At 38.4% G+C, this 26,686-nt stretch overlaps 1 protein-coding gene across 2 annotated transcripts in view; it reads right to left on the bottom strand.

The window, feature by feature from the left end:
• scara5 (scavenger receptor class A, member 5 (putative)) overlaps positions 1 to 26,686 on the bottom strand; it is a 99,137-nt gene that overhangs the window by 41,038 nt on the left and 31,413 nt on the right. For both annotated transcript variants that reach the window (XM_044329632.1, XM_044329633.1), the window contains exons 4-7: positions 8,302 to 8,501; positions 6,805 to 6,983; positions 6,510 to 6,636; positions 6,218 to 6,386 (exon numbers count right to left, since the gene is read on the bottom strand). In XM_044329632.1, the coding sequence (XP_044185567.1) occupies positions 6,218 to 6,386; positions 6,510 to 6,636; positions 6,805 to 6,983; positions 8,302 to 8,501 (675 nt within the window). The remainder of the gene's footprint in view (positions 1 to 6,217; positions 6,387 to 6,509; positions 6,637 to 6,804; positions 6,984 to 8,301; positions 8,502 to 26,686) is intronic.

Raw genomic sequence — 26,686 nt, 5'->3', positions numbered from 1 at the left:
TAGTCCCCTCTATTTTCCATGTTTCACACAAGCCAAAAAGGCGTAGCCACAGGGAAATATTCAGGGAAAAAAAAATGTATTTTCGATCTGTCCTTCTCCTCCAGCCCCTTTCCAAGCATTATTAGCCTCATTCCACCAGAGCCCTTTTCTCTTCATTATACCACTGTCAACAACGCCATTAAATGAAGGTTAACTGGACAAGGTGCTTGGCTTTCCAAAGCAGACATTACTGACTCTTTAAAAATCATTCCCATTCACCCCTCTCAGTGGCATCTTTTTGGCATCAGGTGGGAGCAAAAATATTACTTTGCTGTATGCCTGACTTTTGGTCGTAGGAGCAGCCCATACATATTTCATTTAGTTTCTGAGGCACTTTGCTGGATTCTCTTAAACAGAGTCAGGATTCCCTCTGTTCTGCATTTGCTGAATGATTTTCTCTTGATTGATCCCCCACACGACAGCTCAGGCTCATGTCTGTCCAAACTGAAATATTGTTTTCATGCTCTTGGCATTTCTCTGTCAGAACAAAAAACAACCCAGACACGTGCCTGGAGTTCCTCAACATCACTCTGGATTCAGTTGAAATGAAAGCGTCCCTTCCACTTGATAAATTATAACGCATCCGTGAGATCACTAAGTCCTTCTGTGCTACTGAGAACATGACAAAACAATTGCTCTCCCTCCTTGGTCATCTTAACTTCGCCATGCGCATCATCCCTCAGGGGCGCTTGTTCATCAACCGTTTATTGGATATGGCGTCTTCTGTGCCTAATCTCCATGATCTCATATCTCTACATGAAGGGTACCACTCTGACTTACGCTTCTTGTCTGATCTCCTCGATCACTGTAATGGCATAACTTTCTTCTATGATGAGCTGGTGCATTCCTCTGATTCATTGATGTTTTTCATGGATGCCACCCCATCCCTGGGTTTTGGGGCATTCTATCAACGGTAGTGGTTCGTTAGCCTTTGGCCTCCTTCTTTCTCCTGTTTGGATCAATCTTCAGCGTTGTATGAGATTTACACCATCACTGTAGATTGCCATGTCTGAGGCCAGCAATGGAAACGCAAACACATTTCAGTGCTATGTGACAACCAAGCAGCTGTCGGCATCATCAAGAGGAGGGTGCTCCTCTTCCAAAGACATCATGCCTTTCATGAGAGGTCATTTATCACCCACAACTTCATCATCATGGCCCGGTCATTACAACATACTAGCTGATTCACTCTCTCGTTTCAATTTCCAGACCTTCCGAAGCATCTGTCCAGAGGCCAGCCCAGTACCTACTCAAGTCCCCCCTCTTCAACATCTAACGCTGTCCTAATCCAAAGCCCCATGCTTGGATATTTAGAGTCAGCTTGGGTTTACACGAGGAAGTCTTTAGCAGCTTCCACTTCAAAAACCTATGATTTCACTTGGAGCACTTTTGCTATGTTTTGTATCTCTGTGTATCTGTTTTGTATCTCTTTGTATCTCATCTGTATGCCACTTCAACCATTTCCATTAATGCTGTTTGTGCTTTCATTTGTTATTGCATGGATGTTTGCCATTTTAAACCTCAGTACATTTGCAGATTGTTGCCGGGATTCAATTTAATATCAGATGTTATGATCCTTCATTTCCTAGTTTATTTTCTAATCTGGCTGTAAAAATACCATTAAAAGGCATCTTTAAAGCTTCTCCTCTTGTTCCTGACCATAGAAAGCCTATCACTCCTTCTCTTCTGCATAGGATACTGTCTGTTCTCAGAAATAGTGTTTTCTCTCCATATACTGACGCCCTGCTCGAAGCTGTATTTCTGTTGGCTTTTTATGCATATGCATATCATTAAAGACTTTCATATTTCTCATCATATTGTGCACGAGTCAAGGAAAGGATCTGCCAAGACTCATGACACCCATCACATTTCTCACTATTAATCTGCACGTGTAAAGAAAGGCTCTGCCGAGACTTAAGACAGCCATCACATTTCTCATTATTATTTTGCACGTGTCAAGAAAAGGGTCTGCCGAGACTTAAGACAGCCATCACATTTCTCATTATTATTTTGCACATCAAGTCAAGTCACGGTCTGTCGTGACCTCATACATCAGCACATGGTCTGTCGTGACCTCATGACACCCATCTCATAGTCATAGTGACCTCAAGCACTCCTCTTGGTCTATCGTGACTTCATTCATTGCATATTTTAAATATATACAAGTATAAAATATAATTATTTTCTTTGCTCCGGATTTCTCTGTCTAATTTTCCCTTTACATATATTACTAGAAATCCATTGCTACCAGGTAAGGTAAGGATCGAGATATATTCCTTTGGTTTGTATATTCCTCTCAGTTTTCTTTTCCTACCTTTTCTTTGGGGGATATCCTACTCTACTCGCACCTTCACTACCCCCTTCATAAACATGATGACGTCACAATGGGGTCTTATCGCCAAAGACTTCCACATTCTCATTAACTGTTTTGAAATGAAGTTCAAGCAGGAAGACTTTCTATATTTTCATTCATTCATCTCATTCCCCTCTCTCTCCCCTGCTTTTCCTGCTCTCTATCAGCTGATCAGGGGCGTTAACTCTTTTAGTTAAACCAATCCTACTCTACCCCCTAATATCCTACTCCACTCTCGGCTTCATTACCCCCTTAATAAAAATTATGACGTCACAATGCAGTCTGATTGCCAAAGACTTTTCACATTCTCATAAACATTGTGCATGTGTCAATAAAAATAATTGTGCACTAAAAAACATAGTCTCTTCTGATTGAAATACAAGCTGGTTTCTAATCTCCATTATACTGTGTGTATCCATGAGACTGTTCTCTTCAAAAAGTAGCAAAAATGCCCTATATTCTCTTCAATGCCAGACAAAGAAGTAGTGTTATGTGGGGTGGTATGTTTGGTGTGGGAGATGGAGATGAAAAGCCTTTGAACTGAGGAAAGGAACACAGTTTTGTCCAGTCTCTCCTGGTTTTATTAACCCACAAGCCTAATCTGTCCATATGTTTTAGTCACCTAATCTTATCATAATTTAGTTTAAAACCTTTCCTAAAATTCCCTTTAAATTACCTAAACCTTCCCATACCCTAACCATAGGAGTAATATTTGGACTACCTATTTTTTGTTGATATCCTTGGAACACTGTGTGTAGGCCTGCATCAAAGAAACTCTCATGCATGTGAATACATAATTTCTCTCTTTTTCTCTCTGACACATACAAGCACACACATAAACAGAGACACACGCATACTGCTGTCAAATTGAAAGATAGTTGTGAAACTCTAGTAGAAGGCGTTTGCTTCATGCCAATTAAACACTTAGAGCAGGGGAACATACATAGAGGAGAAGAGTGGAGAGAAGGAGTAATGAAAGAGGCAGGACAAAGAGAAGAAAAGAGTGGAATACCACTGATTGAGGGCAAGGACTCGCAGTCGTGCAGTGATGCCATTTCATCAATATCACAATATTTTCTTCATGAAACTGGAACATACAGCAGGAAAAAAGGAGGCACAAGAACAGAACAGAACAGAACAGAACAGAACAGAGGTGGATAAACATGGATAGAGATGTAAAACTTTTTCTTGGCTAAGGATACTGTGCGCTAACAACACACAAATGGTCTGCGGAGCTAAAACTAATGACAGAGCTGAGTGGTTGAGTTTTCATTCTGGATGAAGCGTCTAAATTTAACCCACAATTGTTTCCAGGCTCAGGAGAAACAGCATCCCACCCACATGTGAAGCAGACACGAGATCAGGGGTCCCATTCGGTTTAGATTGCCATCAATCAGCTCGGGCCGCGTCCCCTGCCAGCATTACATCATGGCATTCCTATTCTGATTTTAACAAGCCAGGGAAGTCATTTGGTACCCTGGCAGTGAGAGTCGTACCACGTCGGGACTAATCAGGTCTGAACACATCGGAGTAAGAACATTCGGGGTTGCTCAATACCCCAGGGGAGTAATCCCATGGTGTGAAATCACGTTTGCATGCTAGGGTCACTTGTATTCAATCACACTGCAAACATCTATTGGCTTAGATGAACTATTGTAAAACATCTTTTTTGGAGTACCTTTTAGAGTTCTGCCCAAAGGGATTCATTATACTAAGAGTTAAAGTTCTCACATTCTCATCCTGTGTTCTCATGTTTTCATTTACTCTTTGTTATGTCCACACGTCCAAAAGTCCTTGAGCAAAACACTGAACTCCACATTAGTCCAGTGCCTTGCATGGCATATGAGTGTGTGTGAAAGGGTAAAAGCGCTATTTAAATACAGTCAATTTACCACTTGTATGCTATCTATCACATATCTCTTGATTTCTTCATAAGGCATGAATGTTTTGTGAATTTCCCATTATGCATATATGAAATTTTTTATACTATATGATGCTCTGTTTTCTGAGGGAATAGCCTAATTTCTGCACAGCTATGATAAAGTTTTGTTTAAATTTTTGTCAATTTCCATAAGAAATGATGACGTGGTATTTATCTCAATATTTAGTTAGTTTAACTTTGATCTTTGCAATTACTCTTTCTGTGATTTTGATGTAATTTCTGATATATAAGTTGTTGGTAAGCAGTAGCACACACAGACTCTTTAAGGACGTAAAAATAAATAAAGGGCGCCTCTTCAACGCCAAAGATGTGAGTCAGGCTTGAGCTAACCTGAGAGGCGTAAAGGGGACCTATTATGCTCATTTCCAGCTCTATATTTTTATTCTGGGACTCCACTAAAGTAGCTTTGCATGATTCACAGTTCACAAAACTCCTTATTTATCTTATACTGGCCCTTTATGCAGTCCCTCAGTTCAGCCTCTGTCTTTTAATAGGCAGTTTTAACTGTCTCTTAACAGGCTGTCTCTTTAAGGCCCCCCTCCTGATGAGCCCACTCTATTCCGATTGGCCAACTTTCCAGAAGCCTGCCAAGGGGCATATTAAAAGCTTTTAAATGACTGATATAAAAAATCTTTTAAATGACTAAATAACGGGAGACTTTTATTGTGAAGAATTTACAGGAAATGAAAGGTATTCCTTAACGAAAGCAGAGCTTTGTTAGTGGCACTAAAAACCAGTTGACACAACGAGATATGGAGATATTTTGAACTCTTTGTTCAGCCGATCAGTTAGAAATAATGCAGGGAGGAATAGTACAAGCAGGAACAGCCACAGTGACGATGATGTTTGATGAAGAGCTGCAGATGACTAGCACACCTCCAACAGGTAAACAACTTATTTTAATTGCCGTGCTGTGGAATGGAAAAACACTCACAACATGCCAGCTTGACTCGAGTCATGGCTCAGCATGTCTACCTCCAAAACAATGGAAAAATGCCATAATGTTAGCGGAGCGGAACAGTGAACTTGCATGCTGTGCGTGGAGCAGATGATCATATACAGAAATCAGTTACAAGCTGATGTCAGCTTGGGCTGAAAGTAGAAATAACTGTTGGAAACCAAGCGTTAAGCACGGTCTGAAGCCAGTGCTTTTTGCTTACAGGAATTACTTCTACATAAGTTTACCTCATTATTTAACACTTTTGCCATGTTTAATATGAACATCCAACATTGTAACATTATATATATGACTGAAAGTAAGGAAAAGCATAATAACACATTCAATAAGTTAGGTTTCCGTAAATTTGCAGATGACAAAACTGAGCGAAAACTAGCATTTCTGATCTGCTTGAAGAATATAAACCCAGTAGGTCCCTAAAATCTTCAGGCAGCAGTCAGCTCGAAGAAACTCGAGTCAGAATCAAACACTGTTAAGCTTTCTTTTAGCTACTGACCTGCACACAGATGGAACCAAGTTATCTCTTTCTTAAATGTGCTCATTCATTGTGTTTTAACATATGTTTAGGACCTGACATCAAACTATAGTTACTTAAATGTTGTTGAAAAAAACAGTTTAACATTATGTAACCTTGCTGTCTCAAAACATTCCACTTTTCAACCCTATTTTCAACCCTATTTAGCCTAGTTCTAACCTAGACGTCTAGATGCCTTTTGACCTGCAAATCCCCAAATCAACACTTACTGGTAAAGAACACTTCAGTTGACCACAAGGACACTTAGGGGGGAAATTCGGTTCGACTAGAGAGGCACTAGGAATGCTTAAGTGCCACTTTGGAAATGTCCCTTTGGGGAACATTTGGGGAGTTTACAAGGGACTCTTTTTGAGCAGCAGACTGAACAGACATCCATATCTCTTAGCTGACCTTCTAATATGGTGAGGTTCTTCAGGGCCAGGGAGTGCTCCCAGTCCTTCAGGCGGAGGTCCTCTGTGATTGTGTTGAGGATCTCCATCTCGTTCCTCAGCTGGGCCTCCGTGTGGACATGGGTCACCCATAAACTAGAGGTGTCCTCTGTTATGTTGCTGATCTGGATCTGAGCAGCAGGAGAACATACAGAAAGAGTGTTAACAGTGGTAGTAGTTCAACAGAGTGCTGCAGTAACTCTATGCTTCCAATATGCAGCTTAAATTACTTTTAACTGTAAAGGACTCCTAACCTGCAAGTCCTGTATTTTCAAGTGGTGAACATTGATGTCATTGCTGAAGGTGTGATTGACAGCTCCCACTGTCCAGTTAACCTCGTCCAGTTTCTCTCTCAGCCCACTCACTTGCCCTGAGGTTTCCCTGAAACAGAAAATCAGTATATTTTAACATCATACATATTGTATCTTTCATTCGTCTCTTCTTTCTCAGTGTGTTCAGCTTATGTTATTGTGCTTTATACAGACTTTTGCATTATGCTGCAATTACATGTTGAAGCTTTTAAACTGAGGGTCTTTACTAAGTGTGTACCTGAGCATGACGTCCTGGTTGCGGAGCCAGATGGAGGTTCTTGCCACCTCTGCACTCAGACCTGTCAGGTTCCTGCCGGCGGAGCTACTTAGAGATGCCAGCCTGTCGTCCAGCTGCACCAGGTAGCCCTCTGTCTGAAGGGAGTGAGACTTGATGCTCCTCAGCTCCACCTCCAGACCCTGCAGGTTAAGATTTATAACTTATCTTCATTGCTATCATTGCTATCTTTACTGCATTATGTTTTTGGCTGTAAACCAGCACTAAGACTTTAAATATTTGATTTCAGAATAGATTTAAGACTATTCACTTACATTTTTAGTTTTTCTTTGTCACTTGTAACTGTTGCTATACTTCTGTTTGTCCTTTTAGGAGACTTTGATCTTAAGTTTGATGTTGAGATACGCTTTAATCATCTGCTTCAGGCCATTTGCAATCATGCGCAGAAATTTACAATCAACAACAAGCTTGTCTCTCAATGCTTTCACTTGATAAAATCTGAGCAGTGGGAATGCTTTAAACTGGTTAGATAAGCATTTTGCACTGGGAGCCAATTTTGCACTTAGGAGCAATTTCTTTTAGATATTCAATTTCCATCTATTTGGAGGGGTGTTGATAGAACATGATTGACTGTTGTGGTATTTATCTGAAATATAGTAGTAATATGATACATAGCAGTAGCCGTACTTGGAAAAGTCATGATATGTTAATCTCACTGAATGAATCATCAGACTCTATGACTGATAGGCCCTGAGCACCCATAGGGGAGATCTGGTGACGTCGGGAGACACGGCATAGCAGAGACTAGGCAAAGCAGAGTTTTAACTGTGAGCTAAACATGTGTTCATTCTGATTTTAAACTTCTTTGGTGGCCTGAAATCCCTCTTTTGGTTTTTACCAATCATGTCTTTCTTACAGTCCATTGATCTTAAAGTACGTCACTTTGCATCACTTTGTGAACCGCTGCCGTCTGACCCGATTGGCTCAAACAATAACTTTCAAGCCGAGATTGTTGCAGCCAGTATAATGCATCCAGTCCATTAACAAAATCCCTTTTAAGAAACATAAGCTTATAGTACAAGGTTAAGTTCCCTGTTGTTCCAAAACATCCAGACCCACGACTGAGCCCCTGACAGATGGCGGAGCAAAGCTGTACTTCCTGTCGTGTTACATCACATCTGTCTTAATCACCTGCAATATAGTTTTTATTTCAATTTAATTATCGCAAGCAGTGCAAAGTTTACAATGGGTTTCCTATGTTTGTATAGTGTCTCATAGAGTTTTGTGTTAGGTGTTTTGATGATTTGTTGTGTGAGGAATTTTTGATTCAGACAGAGCTTCAGCAAGAACTACAGTGAATAACTAGGCTGTATCATAACTAAATAAGTTCAAATGCAGGAATTTATAAACTCTGCTCCTGTGCTGTGTCCTGTAACAGTTTCTAGGTCTGAAACCTTGTTCTGTAAACTGTTCCCTCTTTTCAGGGTTCAGTTGTCGTACTTTGATGAGGATCTCCAGTCTCTGCAACCAGTCGCTGTGGTTCTGGAAGATGTTCTCCAGTTTCCAGATGTTCTCCAGCAGGTCGGCCTGAGTGGATGCCTCTCCCAGGTTCTGCTGGAGCAGCCGTGAACGCTCTGACATCCGGGTCACGTTCTCCATCAGCACCTCCTGTCGCTGTGAAGAAACCTGGGAGCGAGAGACTGGCGAGGAAAGGAGAGAAAAATAAAGTGAGAGATTTGTTCTGGGTGTTGACTCACTAATCCCTCAGCTACAATGAAGTCCCCATATTGAGTATCATTTACTATCAATCACTACTGCCAGCTTGGATCCAGCCAACATATTAATGCAGAGCAGATGTCGATTCAGTCGCCTGCACTAATTTTGGTTGTCTATTCTTACTAACTGCATTATTTTATTAAATCAAGACTTAAATATTTTTATGAGTTCAAAACCAGTTGGCTTACTATGAGGTTCTCTGTGCCATAATGCCTATTTTGGACATTTTGTCTTCGTTTTGACAGAGGTTGAGGTTGGCCTCTGCATGTTGTTGTTCCTCCAATGCTTGCAGGAGAGGGAGAGTGTCAGCCCAGAGTGGATTTTTTAAAAGATGACGTATAGATTCCTAGCGTTTTGTTGTTGATCTTTCTCCTCCATTTAAAAGAGAAAAAGTTGGTTTTGTTTCTGATTCTGAAATCATTTATTTGTTTTAATGTGTAATATGTTCATTCAGTCTTGAATATATTGGAGGAAAATATTGGATATTTCATGAAGATGAAAAAAAAGAAGATGGAAAAGAAAGAAGGACAACACGTTTCGTCTTTGAGAATTTGTACTTTGTGGAGATGCTTGGGACACGACCTGGAGAACACAACTGTTTTGTTAGCTGTGACATCACATAATGCTGATGAACCTTTCTTGTCTTGTTTTTGGCTATAACATAAAGACCACTTCTTTTGGCTTTTCCTAACCGTGTCTAATAAGAAAAAGCTCCTTGGTTTCATGTTCTGTTGAGAGCGTGTTGCATGGTAACGGCTCCAAAGCCCAGGAGATATTTTGAAACCAGATCCTCAGCGTCATGCCATGACGACATCCTCTGTGCAGGACAACAGGGACCAATGTGTTCAAAAAACCCGTCTGTTGCCTCAGATGGAGAAAAAAGGCTTTACTTGGGAAATGAGAGGAAGCAGATAATTCCCTTCACACATGCGCTTTGATACGCTGATGCCCGATAGTACACACACTCTGAATGTTTCTGTTTCCACGTACCTAGGAGAGTGATAAAAGTGTGTGTGTGTGTGTCTGTGTGTGTGTGTGTGTGTGTGTGTGTGTGTGTGTGTGTGTGCTAATGTCAAGGCCAAGACATGACTGCATGACCTCAGAGCAAGAAAAGCACTGCAAAGCCACACTGCTGCAAACAAACCATCTAAGTTCCCGCTCATTATATATGTTAGGCTTATTTCTAATGATCTGTAAAACTAAATAAGCTGAAATCTACACAGGCTGCTTAATTGCTAAATGATGGTCTGTCAGCGGCAGTGTTTTTTCAGATCACACAGCAACAGACACACACAAAGATAAGCGGGTTAACTGAAAACTCTGAGTTTCATAAAGTGTAATCTCAGTTTGAATTTGAAAAATCAGTATGAAGCTTTAGACACGTGGGATCAATGAATAATTATCTCTATCACTCATGATGTGATTGGTCGCACTGATGGAACATCATTCCTATAATATCGGAGGTTATGTTAATATTTCTGAATGAGCAGGATTGTGTTGCAGCTGCAGAATGTAGTTTGAGAGATTTTTTTTTTTAACATAGGCTGCATCGTCTAAACATGTTTTAACAGCATTTCAGTGACATATGTTACATTTGTTGAAGCAGATGAAATAAAGTCACTGAATGCTGTTGAGCCAAGATCCAAGTAGATCTCGGTGCCAAGTACAAATCACTGCACACATTATTACTGGATCAGACTGTGAGCTTACGGTCATGTCTCTGTTTTTGATCTATATATGTTTTAAATCTTTAACTTTATTTTTCATCTTCCCTTGCTGCTGTGTTTTGTCCCCATCAGATTAAAGCTGAACAAATATATTTAAAATGTAATGTAGCTACAGCCTGATACACAGTCAGATTCCACCACTTTATCATACATTAAGGAAATGTAAGTCTGGTAAATGATGAATTATTGGACAGCACCGTCCGCATACACATGCATTAATATCTCTACGTCCACTGGATTAAAGAAGAACAAGAAGAAGGCCAAGAAGAGGAGGAAAACATTGAAGAAGAAAGCAGCTGTAAACCCAACGGGCTGAACTCAAACTTCATGGTGGTCAAGCAAAAAATTTGGCTTTCTGAAATGTTGACACTTGAGAAAAACACAATTTTCCCAACAGTGACAAAATAGTCATCAATACCACATTTCTGTCAGATAATCTTGTATAGATAATTTCAAAGTTACAGATGGAGCGGCGGCACAAAGCTTACTGTTAATGCAATCCAAGAATGGTTTCCAATTTTTCTGAAATTTGGGACCACAGTGCGGTTTTGCAAGTTTAAGGTGCAGAATTACGTTTCTTAACCACAGACTATTTGGGGGCTGTGGGTTCTCACAGTTCAGAACAACTGTGTGCTATTAGAGTAAAGACATATAAACTTATAATCATATCTTGTTACCAGAACATATTTGCACAGATTTTCCACCGTGTGTCTCACTTTGTTTCTCTGGTTACACCAACTAAAGGAATAATCCATCAGCATTAGCATCTATCCAAACTAATTGATGTCTGTTAAGTTGATCTGTTAACATAGAGAGCTCTACATATACAACATTCAACCAAACCGCAGAGGTCACTGCCAGGTAAATAGGCTTTTAAAATCACACTGATATTTATATTTCTATAGCAGATGATAGATCTTCAGACCACTTGGGGGCAGCAGAAGAAGCTGTAATCTGGAACATATTAGCAAACAGCTGCCTATTTACACATCCAGCAGACATAGAGAAACATTATCTTTCATTTGGAATCAAGTTTGTGTCCACCTGGTGAATGTAAGTCCAATGCAGAGTTGCTACGTGGGACTTGGAGGTTCTCGAATGCCAAAATCAAGGACAAAACAAGACTTCTCAGAAACGAAGTTGAAATCATGGAAACTGATGGTCACAATATAAACCTATAGGATCTATACATTATCCTGGAGTGTCCTGAGTTTCTATGTTCACTGCTATTGGGGGTAGAAGAAGAAATAAAAACTGTAAAAAAAAAAGCAGCCCCTCCCACTTTGCATCTCTATTCACTCTCTTTTAGCTCTGTTTTGGTCTCCACCAACTCCTGGCTCCAAGCTCCTGAATGCTCTGTTATATTCACCTTCTGAACAGATAGCATACATTGGGTTAATTGGAACTTTTTTGCAGAAAACAACTGCCAACAATGCTGATGAGAGTGCTGACACTGAAAGTTTACAGGTTGCAAAACTAAAACAATGAGCTAAGAGACACCAAAATGCTTGGTACAGCTTCCTTTTGTCACTATGAGTGATCACTTTCACATAACACATAGTCATTTGATTCATTGTTAATAAAAAAATATCAATTAGTGCAGCTTTAAACATTAACAAGTCATTTGCTCATGGTAATTTATTATTCTATGATTTATATGTTGACTTTGCAGTGATTCCTAGCACATGTGCAGCAAGTCAGTGACATTCTCAAATAGAAGAAATGCAATGTACTACACAGTATTAGAAAAGAGAAAATTAGTATGTCACATATGTGACTACAGCAGAGGAAGATTCAATCACTACTCATTACACTACTCTTTAGGTACATCTAACTAGAAGCAGACTGCTATAAAATGTTTAAGGTTGTGCTGAAACAATTAGTCCCTTAATCAATTGACTGAAAAATTAATGGACAATGATTTTGATAAATGACTAATCTTTGAAGAAGTTAAATAAAGAAACATTTGCTGGTTCAAACTCTTCAAATATGAGGATTTACTACAGGATTTTTTCTTTTTTTCTTTTTTTTTTTTTTTTTTACACTTTTTTCCCTGTTTTATATCAGTGTAAATGGATTATGTTTGAGTGTTGGAAACTTGTCATAGGCAATTTTTCATTATTTTTAACAATGAAACACTTTGTAGAGGAAAATAATTGATAAGTGATAAACATTAGTTGCATCCCTGGTTTAAAGGCATAGAAAGGTGGATTTTACCATGTCATTTTGTGCCAAGGCTAAGGATAGTTTTACCTATTGGACACATTTTAAAAGAGCAAAATGGACATTTATGTGATAAATGTTTGGAGTGGCAGATGAAGTGTAAATCAAACTAGGGAGGTATAGAATTTATTGTCTTATCCAGAATACCTCCTGGATCGCATTAGAAAAAAAATACATACTATACATTAATCTAATAAAAAAGAAACTAGCGGTAAAAGATTAATAGTGCATAGAGCAGTAATTGCACCTCTCTTTCAGCCTTCAGCTTTCATAATATCACACTGCTGTTACAGCTGGAAAGATGAGTCATTAAGGTGAGTGTAATGTGACTTCAGACGATGATGATGAGAAATCGACTGAAAGATGAACCGTGTGTCTGACAAATCCATTTCAGCCCCCTCCCAGTGCTGCTCTGTAGGATGGGAAAGTCATTTTGTGTCTTTTCCATTCTGCTTCTATTCTTTCTCTCTCTCTCTCTCTCTCTCTCTCTCTCTCTCTCTCTCTCTCTCTCTCTCCCTCTCACTCTCTCTCTCACACACACACACACAAACACATACACACGTGCTGACCTAGGTCATTTTTGGGGACATTATATAGACTTCATTTTCTGGAGACTTAACGTAACCCTAACCTTAACCACTGACCCAAAAATCAGCTTTTTACCAATTGGGAACACAGCTTTTGTCCCCAATTGGACAAGCTGTCCCCAATTAACTGGTCTTTAGTCTGAAATTTGTCCCCAAATGTAGCCTATGACAGACCCCCCCCATCACCACCACACACACAGTGGCATGGCAGCAATATTTAATACAGATTAGTCCCAAATTCACAGCTTCATGGTCTTTGAATTCTTCTGTGGAGAAGAGGACACATTATCCATTCATCTATCAAATGCTCTTTTCTGGGGGAACGAGCCAGCTCAACAGCTGGGCTTCAGTGAGTAATGGGAATGGATTCTGCATTAATGGTTCAGTCCTCAAATGGTCTCTATATATACAGTACTGCACAAAAGTTTTAGGCACTTTAGATGTTTAGACTCTTATCTATTATGCAACACCATCAGGGAGGCCTCTGATCGGTCCCAAATGTATTCGACAGCATGACAACGGGCTCAAACATACAGTCAGAGTCATAAAGAACTATCTTCAGCAACAAAAAGAACAAGGAGTCCTGCAACAGATGTTATAGCCCCCACAGAGCCCTGATCTCAACATCATAGAGTCAGTCTGGGATTACATGAAGAGACAGAAGCAACTGAGACACCTAAATCCACAGAAGTGTGGCCAATTCTCCAAGATGCAGGAACAACCTACCTGCCAAGTACCTTGAAAAACTGTGTGCAGGTGTACGAAGGAGAACTGCTGCTGTTTTTAAGGCAAAGTGTTGTCACACCAAATATTTATTTAATTTAGGTTTCTTCTGTTTTCTGAACTTTGTATGAACAGATGAGCAGAACTGCTAAAGAGTATGATAATAAAACGGAACTAAAAAACACAACATAACCAACAAGAAGCCCTTGTTCTGTTTTTTGGTTAAACACGTGTGTGTGTTTTCGTGTTCTATTCATTCAACCTTGGAAATAAGGGATGTGGGTGTCTGTGTATTCATTGCACAATGACTATCTGTCTCTTTTTCAGATGTTTCTTCTCTTCTTCTCTCAAACACACACACTTGCAGGCTTGTCTCACTATAACTATGGGGACTTTTAATTATTACATTAATTTTCTTGCATCTCATGGTAGACTTTATCCAATTTTAACCTTAATCCTACCATCAAAAATCTTCCAAAATTAAACAACTCTGGGAGATTTTGGTGACCACAGCATGAATGGGATACCAGGAGGGCACATGCACACATGCACCCACACACACACACACACACACACACACACACACACACACACACACAGAGTCTCCCAGTGAGCGAGCTGGCTGGACAGTGTCACGGTCGGGGCAGAGACAGAAGACAGAGGGAGGTCTATTAGAGCTGCATTCCTCTGTGCGCAAAGCCACGGACAACATGGTGCCTTCATTTATCTTGTTATCTGCAGCCTGTTTCTGTGTGTGTGTGTGTGTGTGCATTAACTTGTACATCTATCTTTGTGAGGACCAGTTTGAGTTTTAAACCTTGGAAGTGAGGACATTCATCCCCACGTTAGGGCGGGCCTACAAAGGGATGTGTGAGGGTTAAGACTAGGGTAAGGTTAGGAAGAAGATAAACTTGTGTTCAGACTGCAGTTAAAAGGGTTATATTTCATGAGAGATTTCCTCTCCCAGACATCATGTTTTCACTGTCAAACTACACACTAAACTACACACAAACTATACTGTTTGTTCATATTAAAGCTGCATAAAGTAAAATCAAATATAAGAAATTATGTTAACCTCATGCTATATGTTGCAGTTTTTGTAGTTTTTGCCTCCTGCCTCTATGTCTTTGGTATGTTTTTTGGGTTTTCTATCTTAATTGTATATGTATTTCATATTATAAATGATGTGTTTTCTGTTGACATTTTAAAGACTATTGCAAGGTAATATTCCCTGGTTACATCACTGGAAACAAGAGAAATATAGTTTAAGATGTAACCTCAAATGTCCTTTTTTGTCCCGACTGTGAAAGAATTTTCCTCCAGCTGTCTCCTCCTGAGTCATACCGACCTCTTCTTGTGGCCGTTGCCATGAGAACCCCGGCGCTAAAGTAAACTATCTTATAGCAAGATTTCTGTGTAATGACTTGGGCCAATGCAATCTGCTAGGCAGAGTCCTCTTATCTGGATGTGGGATGGACGCTGACAGGATAACTAGGCGTTCTTTCCCTCAGACTTTGAGGAGCATTTCACTGTGTCAATAACACTTTGAATTTTACCAGATGTCTCCTTGATCGATCAAGTTGTCACTAAATCTTTTTGCTGAAATACATCCAAAGCTCCAGGTGTTTCTGAATTAGATTAGATTAGCTCAAGATTTCCATAACACTGACCAACAGTACACAACCCGAAGATGTTCAGTTCACTATTAGTAAAGACTAAAGAAACCAGAAAATATTAGCTTTTTAAATTTTTTTTTAAAAAAGTGACTCAAAACGATTAATTGATTATTAAAATAATGTCTGTCAATTGATTAATCGACTAATCGTTGCAGCTCCAAAACAAATACAGTTTATTATTTCTATTCTAATTGATTAATTTAAAAGAGGTCTCCACTGATTTAGCGTTGCACTTCTATAATAGACTCATGACGGACAGTACAAAAAAAAAGGATCAAAATTGATGCAGCAGAACCAGAGATATGGTCCTTGTTATTTTATGCCTTCTTCCATGTCACAACCTGGCGTCTACATTACCCACAGTGCAACAAGTCGGAGATTCAGGTGTGTTATGTAAGTAGCGGCAAAAATAGCCTCAAACTTTAAGCCTCAAGCAGAGATGAGGAGAGCTACAGAGGTCTGGTACCCTCACTGTCTTCTAACTCCAAACCTCCAGATTTTTCCTTTTTTTTCATCTTCAGCCCCAACTGATGCTGACTCGAGTAACATCACATAAAACAATTTATCAGATTTCGTGCAGCTCCCTCTGGAGCCACAAAAGCCTTCATACTTTTTTTTTTTCCACATAAGCCGTAAAATCAGTGCGCTTCCCCTTTAAGAGGCTGTAATAGCAATAAGAAGTGCCTTTGTCAAACACTGTACAGGCTTACTAGCATTAACATCTTTCAGTCTCTTTGTATTTAAAATTTCTTGTGTTGTAATTATCATTCACATTATGTTTCATCACAACCATATGATTGATATTCCTCCTATGTTTCTTTGTTGTAATTTATTATTTTCTGCTGGGATCATATACGTTTCATCTAATCCAGTATAATAATCCAGGTCATCATCAGTATAAATGATTCAGGTTACAAGCATTCTTATTTTTCCTGTATTCATTTTAGAAAAGACAGGAAATGGTGTCTTGACTGTTGGTTTAAGTGAATAGTTTCTTAATATGAAACGCTCCCTGTCCCTCTAAAAAACAGGTCTTTCATCATCTGTCCGCGTGTTGAGTTTAAAGTGTTGGAAGTCAAATATCCTGCAGAGCTGGTTGCCTTCTGGACGTACTGCCATGGTTACTAATCTCCCTGTTTAGCTGTCTCACAGGACTTTTAATAAAATTACTTTAGAGGAAGTGTGTGTGTTTCTGTGAGTGTGTTACCCAGAAAAGAGCTGTGAATTGAGAATAGCTTTAAAGGGCTCTAACATTACAGACAGACTTACTGAACAGTTAGTCAAGTGAAGTTTATTTGCATGACTTAATATCACATGTAATGTCTCAGTGGGGCTATACATGTTCCCATTACCAATGAGTCCTAACAGTATCTAAGCAGACAAAGATATCAGCACATGTGGAAAATAAGACAAATCTTAGCAGAGGTAATTCAAAAACAGATCTTCTCTCTACAGATGGCTATACATGTAGGTGTAAAGCTCAAATTATATTTTCTGCATATTAATTTTATCATCTGTTTATGTGTATGAGGGTCTGGGAACATTATGACTTTACTGTGTAAATACTACAATGTCATTATTCTTAAAATATAACTTTTTAGTAAATATTAAGCCTTCCATTCTTGATATTTTGCAACTTTTCACTTAAAATACAAGAACAATTTTGTTCTCCTAATATTTAAAAATCTTTTTTTCTTGTAAAATTCTACATTTTGTTATTACAACTTTATTCTAAAAATATTAAGACTATACTATATATATTTGGACTTTTTTCCTAAAAAACAAAAAAACAAAACCTTCTTTTTCAAATATTATGACTTTTTCACAAAATTCCAACTTTTTTCTCATAATCTAATTGGTCATGATAAACACATTTTGTCATAGACAATGGATGAAGAATAACAATTACAAAAAACCTAAGCTTTGCATTTAAAGGGATATACAAAGGATCCATTTATACTTTTATTTGAATAACTTTGTTTAGGCGTTCAGTAAGTATCAGTATATTCACCACTATAAAAAAAAAATAGACATACTGCAATGTTTGGCTGCTCCTCAAGCAGATGGTAAACAAGCTGATGGAGGTCAAGTAGCAAACTATACAAATGTCATTACTTTGTGGAAAAGTTCATTCTACTTTTGTCTACAAACATTTATCAAGTTAGAAAAACATAATGTCACGTTGCACAGCAGAACTGGATGCTTCTGAGTTTTATCCAAAGGATTAGTGATTGCATCAAGTTGAGAAACTTTTCCTGTTGCCTGTTTGTTATACTTTATGTAAAAGGATAAATTATAGTTTTGCGGTTGCGGTACCAAGTGTATATGCTATTTGGAGACCACACTAACTTTGATTGGTCAGTTTGGGCTGCTTCGTGTGTGGTAGTGTTTGCTAACATCGAAGAGAAGATTGAGTGTTTAAAAAGAAGTATATCTACTTTTGTATTTTGCGATCTACAAAAAGAAAAATATTTTCAGTGCAAAATTTGACCTCACTGTGATCGTGGCCCTGTGTTGTTCACAAAATGAATGAGTGAATGTAAACAAGATTACTATGATTATATATATGTCCATCTTTCCGTCTTATTCTTAACTGTAAATCAACCCCTATGCTGTACAATTTATGGTATAACCACTGTAACACCTTAATGGAGAAGCATCATTTGGAAAAAGACATTTTCTTGCAGGCCTTTCATCACAGGACCTCCATGAAGGAGTCAAACATGGCTGTTAGATTTGTGTCACAACTTCTGAGCCTCCACTGGCCTCCTCCTCCTCCTCTGATGTTAACCTTTTCACCTCCACACACACATTGATCTAAAAGCCAAAAAATCTGATAAGCAGCTGACATTGAGATGGTGTTGACTTGACTTTTACCAGAACATCTTGTTGGAATCAAGCTTCCGTCAACATGTCACGATCCTCTAGTTGTCCAACCCAAACACAGAAACAATAAAAAGCCAGAACAAACACTTCTTGTGTGTTGAGTCTGGTCTAAAGAGAACTTGGAATGACCCGTCAGAACAAGGCAGGTTTTAGGTGTTAACTCTCCGCGAGAGGAGAGAATGGAAGCATTTTTAGTGTCTAGATAAAAGAAATCATACTTGAGTCTACCTGAGATGCTGATTTAAATCCTGATATGTGGATCTCATTTTGATCATGAAATGATAATTGATTTCAGAAATCTGACCAGTAGCAGGGATTCAGATCATTTACTTAAGTAAAAGTATTATTAGCAAGATGTGCTTTAATTATCAAAAGTAAAATCCTTATCTAAGGTGTGGTTGGAGTAAGGTACAGCAGCATATTGCTGCAACCGTGACAAAAAGTGCTAAGTTTCTTGTTATAATGAGAAACTTTTCTCGTTCTCTTGTGATAAGATGCATGTGGTCCATTAAAGGTGCTGGGGCGCCTCCCCTCCTGCAATTCCACTTGTGAAATACATATTTTAATGAAAAATCATTTTTGTTAATTAATAATTACAGAAATGTGCAATGAAAAAATGCTGCCTACAATCTTTGTCTGTGAGGCGAAGGGTGTACTTTTCTTTTGTGTTATGTGTGTAATATGTTTGGCTGATGGCCCCTAATTGGTTGAAACCGCATGTGGAAAATATGTGGATCTGGGGCGGAAAATTTTACACCTGAGAAATGTTGCCAGATTGGGTGATTTTCTGCCCAACTGCTGCTTCGTTATTAGATAACATTTATCCCCTGAAGGCAGGCAAGACGTACACAGATCGTTGTGGTACTGTGGTGATAATTGTAAAGTGAAAGCAGTTGCTAAGTGGCTACCAAACTTACTACTACTACTACTACTTACTACTACTACTACTTTTTTAAACTTTTAGGAACTGCTAGCCTAGCCGCTAGCCACCAGCAGCTCTCTGCTACATTGTATGGCACAGAGCTACTTAGGGCCGTAGCCCCATCTAGTGGAAAAATCTTGTGATCTTTTATGATATTTTTCATGTTATTCTGAGATGTTTTCTCATTATTACAATATACCAAATTATTAAATTTTTATATGAAACTTTTCTTGTCATAATGTTAAAGTTGTTATAACAAGAAATAGATCCAGTCAGCCTAAAGAGAAGATATTGTAGCATATATCGACTAGAAAAAGTGAATATTACTGGAATTACTACACTTCATATTAAAAATTTTAATTTGGGAAAGATCATGGTTATGGTTAAAAAAAAAAAAAAATATTAATTGAAGGTTTGTGACAGGACACAAACCCCAGTCTTCTGCACAAGAGTCAGATGTGTTACATGCTGCCGGCGGATATAAATTCTGCATTGCAAATTCATCCAAAATGTACATAATTTCTATGGATACTGGGCTGGAACAACTTAACTTGTCTCAGCAAAATAGTTGAAACAACTTGCATCTTGCAGATGTGACACTAAAATCCAATCTGATCCAATTCAGTGCAGGTTGTGTAACTACCCACACAGAGATGAAAGTGATTTGGGAAGAGGATAAGAGAAAAAGTAACCCGGAGAACTATAAAAACAGCTGGTTCTCTGTGTTTGCATGTGCGTAAATGCTCTGTTTATTTGTAATGGACTCACACCAGTGCTCTCACATTTTGATGGCAACGACGATTTTTAATATCACTGTAATAACACAAAGTCAGCTATGGACTCCACATCTGTCCCAACTGAATTTGTTTGTGTGTAAGTGAGAGAAACAGACCTTCAACCAGACGAAAACTGACCAACATCCTACTTGACTTTGAGGGGATGCCAGCCGCAGGAAGGAGGGAAGGAAACAAAGAAGAAAGTCTTTTTGTGAACTGCAGACCTGGGAGTCTTCCAGCAAGGAACGAGAGTGAAATTACAGGATCTTAAAATCTGAAAAGGAACAACCTGCTTTCTTTGACATCAAATCAAATGGCAGCTGTTAATTTGAAATGGACGACGACAAAAGTCTGGATTCATATCCAGAGTCAAGCTCCATTACTGAAGATGAAATATGTGTGAAATAACAATGAAATCGGATTACTGCAGCACTGCATAAGAAATTATTACAGCAAAGGAAGAACAGAAATAAGAAATAGAAAAAACTGGCATTAACTAGTGCCGGGTGATATGTATATGTATAACCATATATGTATATATGGATTAGAATATTCTCTCAGCATATGTCACAATATGACAAACGTATGCAAAATTAGACATTAAATCATAGTATTCAATGCAGGAATCTGTGTTCCACTGTAGTCTATTGTACCAGACAAAACTCCCAACATGTACAACAAAAACCTTATGAGCTAATTATTTTAGTTTTTAGTTGCTTTTGCTCAGATACATTAATCCAGACAGCATATGATGATGTCATCATGACAGGATTAAACCAAAAGATGTTAAAAGGATAATCAGTGTTACAGACTCTTTAAAACTGCACCAAAAGTTGCTTGTTGACATTGTGTGCTGATTTGCACACATGACCCAATTGTGCAATGATTTTCATATCAGGATGTTTCTTTAGACATCCATGACAGTGATAGAAAAGATACACATATATTCAAATAATCTTTCAGCCATGAACTCAAATTAAGTTAAAACCTGAATTATTTTTTTTTTAGCCACTTGGGGGCAGCACAACAAGCTGTAAAGTCAACATTATCACCTTAGAAGTTAGGTTGTATACTGTATTAGCAAATAATTGCTTATTTACATCCAGCAGTCAGCAGCATTAATTTGGAGTTGCGTTAGTGTCCACCTGATGAAAGTAAATCCAATATTCAACCTCCTTTAAGTTCTGGTTTGGTCTCCACCAACTCCTGAGAGAAATAAGCTATTGATGTTGTGCTCTACTTCGCTTACTCTAGCTGATAACTTTTTCTGTCTGTGCTGTTAGGTGCTGGACAGGTAAAGTACAGCGGGTTTATGAGAGCTTTTGCCAAAAACAGCTGTGGAAACAATTCTTAAAGATACTAAAAAGCGCCACAGAGCTGAGGGGAGTTGGGTGATAATTCAACATCTTTCACATTAAACATAATTATTTGATCTATCGTTAACACAAAATACTAACTTTAGAGAGAAGCTTTAATTTATTCTCATATAGACTGCAGAACATAAGGATCTTTATATTAGTGAGAAAGTCGCAAAGTTGGAAATATTAAAAATATGATTGAATTGTTTCCCAGAACACAACAGAGTTTACTATTTCATCATTAAAACAGTAAGTAGAAACATTTAAATGAGGAGTGTACGAGTTTGTTTTCATATATTCACATGAGATTCACTTGACAGCTGGGAGGAAATGTCACAACTAATTTATCAGCAACTGTGTTTACTGATTAAATGTGCCTCACAGTCCTGTCTGTGTTGAATCAGAATCAGGTTTGCAATCAACTATGGTCGATCACCACAATAAAACAATTGTACCACATACCGAACGCTACAGTTCACAAACTTCAACCCACAACAGACACATCATGGAGCAAACAGCTCCAGCAGTACAGCTGCAGTGAAGGAATGAGCTTTGATTGTTTAGTGGCAATTGTTTGCTTTACTTGGCCTGGGAACCAGAGAGAGAGAAGGTAAATGTGTTTAACAGGGGATGACTGAAGAAACTAAGTATTTTGTCTGTTGTATTCAGGCCCTGGACTGAATAAAGTGTTATAAAGGCTAGTCTGACCACTAGACATTTGCTGTCTGTGGTGATTTTTCTCAGACTGTCTCAGACTGGTGATGTTAAAGGGGTCACCTGCACAGTGATGAACCCACAGAATATAACCCAACTCTGCACCTCTGAGGAGCTTTTCTAGCCCTTTTTAGTTAATTGTTTTGATTTTATGACAGTTTCTGGCAGCTGTTTTCAGTAAAAACTCTCACAAAACCCCAATAGGTCCTTTTCCATTCACCCGTTTTTATTTGGATTTCCAATTTATAAAAAACCTGAGTCGTAATGCTGACAATTCAAAATATCGCAAAAAAGTTTGGCTGAGGTGGAAATTTGGCGCATCCATAAAAAAATGTCACAAAGTGCAATGGAAACAAATTTAGCAATTAAATCATGATGTAAACATTTGACTTACTAAATGTCCGTATACGTTTCCGCTTCACTGAAGAGATGAAAATTAGCGTCAGACTAAACCTCAGACTTGAGTGGCGTGATTAGGAGACTGTAAAATCTGCTTCTTCTGGAATGATTTAATGTCCCAGACAAATAATGCCACCAGCTGTTTATCTTGATGAACTAATTCCAAATATTTACTGGAAATGCTAAATTTGGATGGAAACCTAGCTACCGTACTCTACCTTCCCAAAAACTAGCTGGTGAATAAAGTAGAACATCTGTTGCTCTGTGTTTGCTGAATGTGTAATTTGGCAATTGTTTGCTAACACGTTAGCCATACCAATTTCGTAACAGGTGAGTCTGTGAGTTTTTCTGCCCTGAAATGCTCAGAAAATCAGTTCATGTATAGCTTTACCGGTTTGATTTCAAGATTTAAAATGACAGATTGTTTTAGGGGGAAAAAATATTTAGCTTTTGTCAATATTGGTGCTTTTTACAGTTTGTGAAACCAGCTTGGTGGGAAACCTGCTGGATTACTTCACTGTACAAAACAAGAGGCAGGCGCTGTTCTTCCATAGGCAATAGCACCTGAAACTTTTAGAGTTTAAGGTACTGGTACTGTAGGATTAAAAGGCTGAGGAAAAAGTCACCCATCACTTGTTTATCCTCTTCAGTATAGGCAAAGACACCAAGGAGGGGGGAGGGAACAATATGAGGAGGAAAGGTTTTAAGGGAAATGTGGTTTTAATTTTACACACCACTGGTGTCACATACAGTCTGTCAGTGATCTCTAAATATGACCTCATGTATTTACAGTAATATAAACACATATCACAATCCATTTGACAGTGATTTATTGATGTTTAAATCTCTTTCCGGCAGTACAGCTACATCTGAAGAAAACTGATGAAGCTACTTATGTCAGATTTTGTTGTGTTCCACTGGGAATAATACTTTTAAACACAAACCACTTGTTTGGCACGGAGTCATGATCCCATTTAATCCATTCATACATAACTGCTGTCATGGGTTAATGCCTGGTCATCACCATTCACACACAGCCTTGTTGTGCAGCTGTGGCTACATACACATCATTGCTAAACCACTGAATTATACTAGAGGTCATATAAATATATTTTCTAAACAGCGTCATTTACTTTGTCATTAAAACTGGAGATTCAATGTGGTGGCTGCTATGGATGGCATGTCTGAAGTGTAATTTTGCAGGAGCCTCTTTTGTTTATTTGGACATTTTAAGGGAGGTTATTGCATTAGTGACTACACTGTGCAGTTATGTTGTTGTTCTGTGAGGGGTTCAGCCAGCTGTAACTCAGCTGCAGGAATGTCTAAATGAAGTGACAGCGGTGGCGGTGTTTGTTTGATTTCTAAGCGTGGACCTTGTCTGATGTGGCAGACATCAAAGTGAGGCTCTCGCTGTGGGAGGCTGAATGACTTAATAGATGTTTGTGTATGTGTGTGTATGTGTGTGTGTGTGTGTGTACAATAGAAGTACCTGTTTTCTGCCTCCTGTTGGGGCGGTTGTGTATTTCCTGGAATGATGTTGGGGGGGTTTAAATGAATGGATCAGCTGACTCTCACCACTAATATCCAAGTTTATGTCCCTCTTCTCAACTGCATTTACAGTACATTAACAAAGCATATTATCATTATTATTTTAATTTCATGGATGCTCACTTATTTTTACAACTTCTTGTTTTACTTGTTGATTTAGGAGACCAAACACCAAAGAGCACAGGATTGGAACCTGCTTTGATTCCCTAATTGATTGACAGACCTTTAAATACCTTAACTAACAATTAAATCTAAAGATATTAAGATTTTCTGTACTGCTGTTTACATTAGAAATCCTACTAAACACAAAAGTTGGACAGGTTAAACTTTTAATAAAGATCAGCCAAGAAACATGCATCCAAATAAGACTCCAGTGATATATTCTGTGGGAAACTACCTGTAATTATCCAATTACTAATGGGGCTATGGATTAATCAATATTGATTAATCTGCTGATTATTGTCTCAATTAATCGATTAATTGTTTGGTCTATAAATCATCAGAAAACTCCCATCATAATATACTAGAGCACAAAGTGATGTCATCAAATGTCTTTATGTCCGACCAACAGCCCAAAAACCCCAAATATTTCATTTATTATAATGTAAGACCAAGAAAAGCAGCAAATTCTCACCAAGAAAACCAAGAAACTTCAAATGTTTGGCAGTTTTTCTCAAAAATGATTTATAGATAATCAAAATAGTAGCTAATTAATTTTCTTTTGATCGATTAATCATTCCAGCTCTAAATGGGGGATTTATGGGTGTCATGCTTACATCTTGATATAATGATTTACTTTCTCACTCAGAGAAGAGAAGTGGGGAGTATGTTTTCCCCAACATGCATCAAAACTGTAAAAGTTGCATTACGTTGCCCAACTAGTTTACAGCACCCATAAAGTGCACATGACTGAGACATGTATGCCAACAAAGCAGTAAAACATGTTTCATTTTGTGGGTCATTTCAGCCATGAAACTTAATAGGCTTTTGCCCGTATTGAGAAACAACAGTTGAGGGTTAATTTGACCTGATGGAGACAAAGGAAATTACACAAACAGACTCAATGCAAAACTCAACTCAGGCAAAATCCAAGTTTAGAGGGAAATAAAACCAAAATAAGATTGAAAAAACAAAAAATGCAACATGATGTAGTGGTAACAGTAGTGTGATGACTACTGTAGCCACAGTAACTCCTCATTAACTAAAAACAACAACTTTTACTCATGTGTTTTTACATTTTAAAGAACGCTATGGAGTTTTAGACCACTAGAAGCATTATGTGGTCACTATGTGGTCACCATGTGGTCAATGGTTTCATCAGTGGGTGCCTGTTTTTGGTCAAAATTTGACCAGACTATTTGCACTGTTTGCACTTTTAAGGCTGCTAAATCAAACCGTGTGCTCCAGTCTTTTCTCTCTGAAGTTTGATGTGAGAAGCACCTGATTCAGTTGCACATTGCTGGATGATGTGCAAAGAACCACTTTTTACTTGTGTCCCTGTTTTTGTCTGAGCATATGCATGAGCATGTGGGTGTAATTAATTACACATTCCTGCCAGTGATTTCCTAATATTCCAGGAAAGGTAGTGATGAGCCGCAAAATTCGGGGAAAAAGAAGACAAACAAGCTAACAAACATGAGTGTAAACAAGGCAGATTTGAATTATTACAAAGAAAAGTCATCTCCACAAATGTTGTATGCAGCAAGAAATGCAGTAAAATTGTTTGTTAGATGTCAAGGATACACACAATGTGTTTTGGTTTATAAACTCTGTTTATAAGAAACTTCAAAGCAAGGAAATAATATTTCATACTTGCAGCTTAACGGTATTTTGTATATTAAGTGTCAGAGTAGTGGGCTATCAACATCAATACAGATCATATATTTTAGTGTTAAACAATTTCCAGGAAAGAGCTAGCAGAGACTGGATGTCTTTCAAGCTTGCCTGGGACACAAATGTTTGATCAAGTTTTTGTTATACAGCATCAAAATAATTTTTCTCACATTATTTGTTAATTCTTTTGTTCCAAGTTGTCATCAAACTAAACACTGTTGGAAACTAACAGCCGCTCAGCGCTGAGATGCCAGCTCTCATAATTTTGCATTGTATATTTCTCTGTACTTCACTCAGCTTCTGCACCACAGTTAGCTAGATCAACCCCCCATGTAGGCAGGTGTGTGTAGGTGTGTGTGTGTGTGAGTGTGTGTGTATGTGTGTGTGTGACTTGAGCACAGCCTGCCCTGAGTCTTTGGAATCTGTTGTTGCTTTATTAGTCTGCTAGTAAAACAGAAGAAAGAGTAATTTGGGCGCCTGCTATTGTACTCTCGAAATACCTGGAGCTTAATCACAACCTCTCTTGCAGATTTATAAAATCACTGTAGCTGTTTATGGAGAGCTACATCAGTGAGGCCTGCTGCTTTTATTTGTGTTGGAGTTATTTACACACCACAGTGTCCCACTTTATTGGATTTCATGACCTTAATTGGCTTGAAGCAAAACTGAATATGTGAAGTTCTGCATGTTTACAACTTATTCTTTGAGGATTTTTGAGGTGAGGGCTTCAGTCGTTT

The sequence above is a fragment of the Thunnus albacares genome, chromosome 16 (genome assembly GCF_914725855.1).
Source record: "Thunnus albacares chromosome 16, fThuAlb1.1, whole genome shotgun sequence".
Lineage (NCBI taxonomy): Eukaryota > Metazoa > Chordata > Actinopteri > Scombriformes > Scombridae > Thunnus > Thunnus albacares.
The sequence above is the reverse complement of the archived record's forward strand: the minus strand, read 5'-3'. Positions and strand labels throughout refer to the sequence as shown.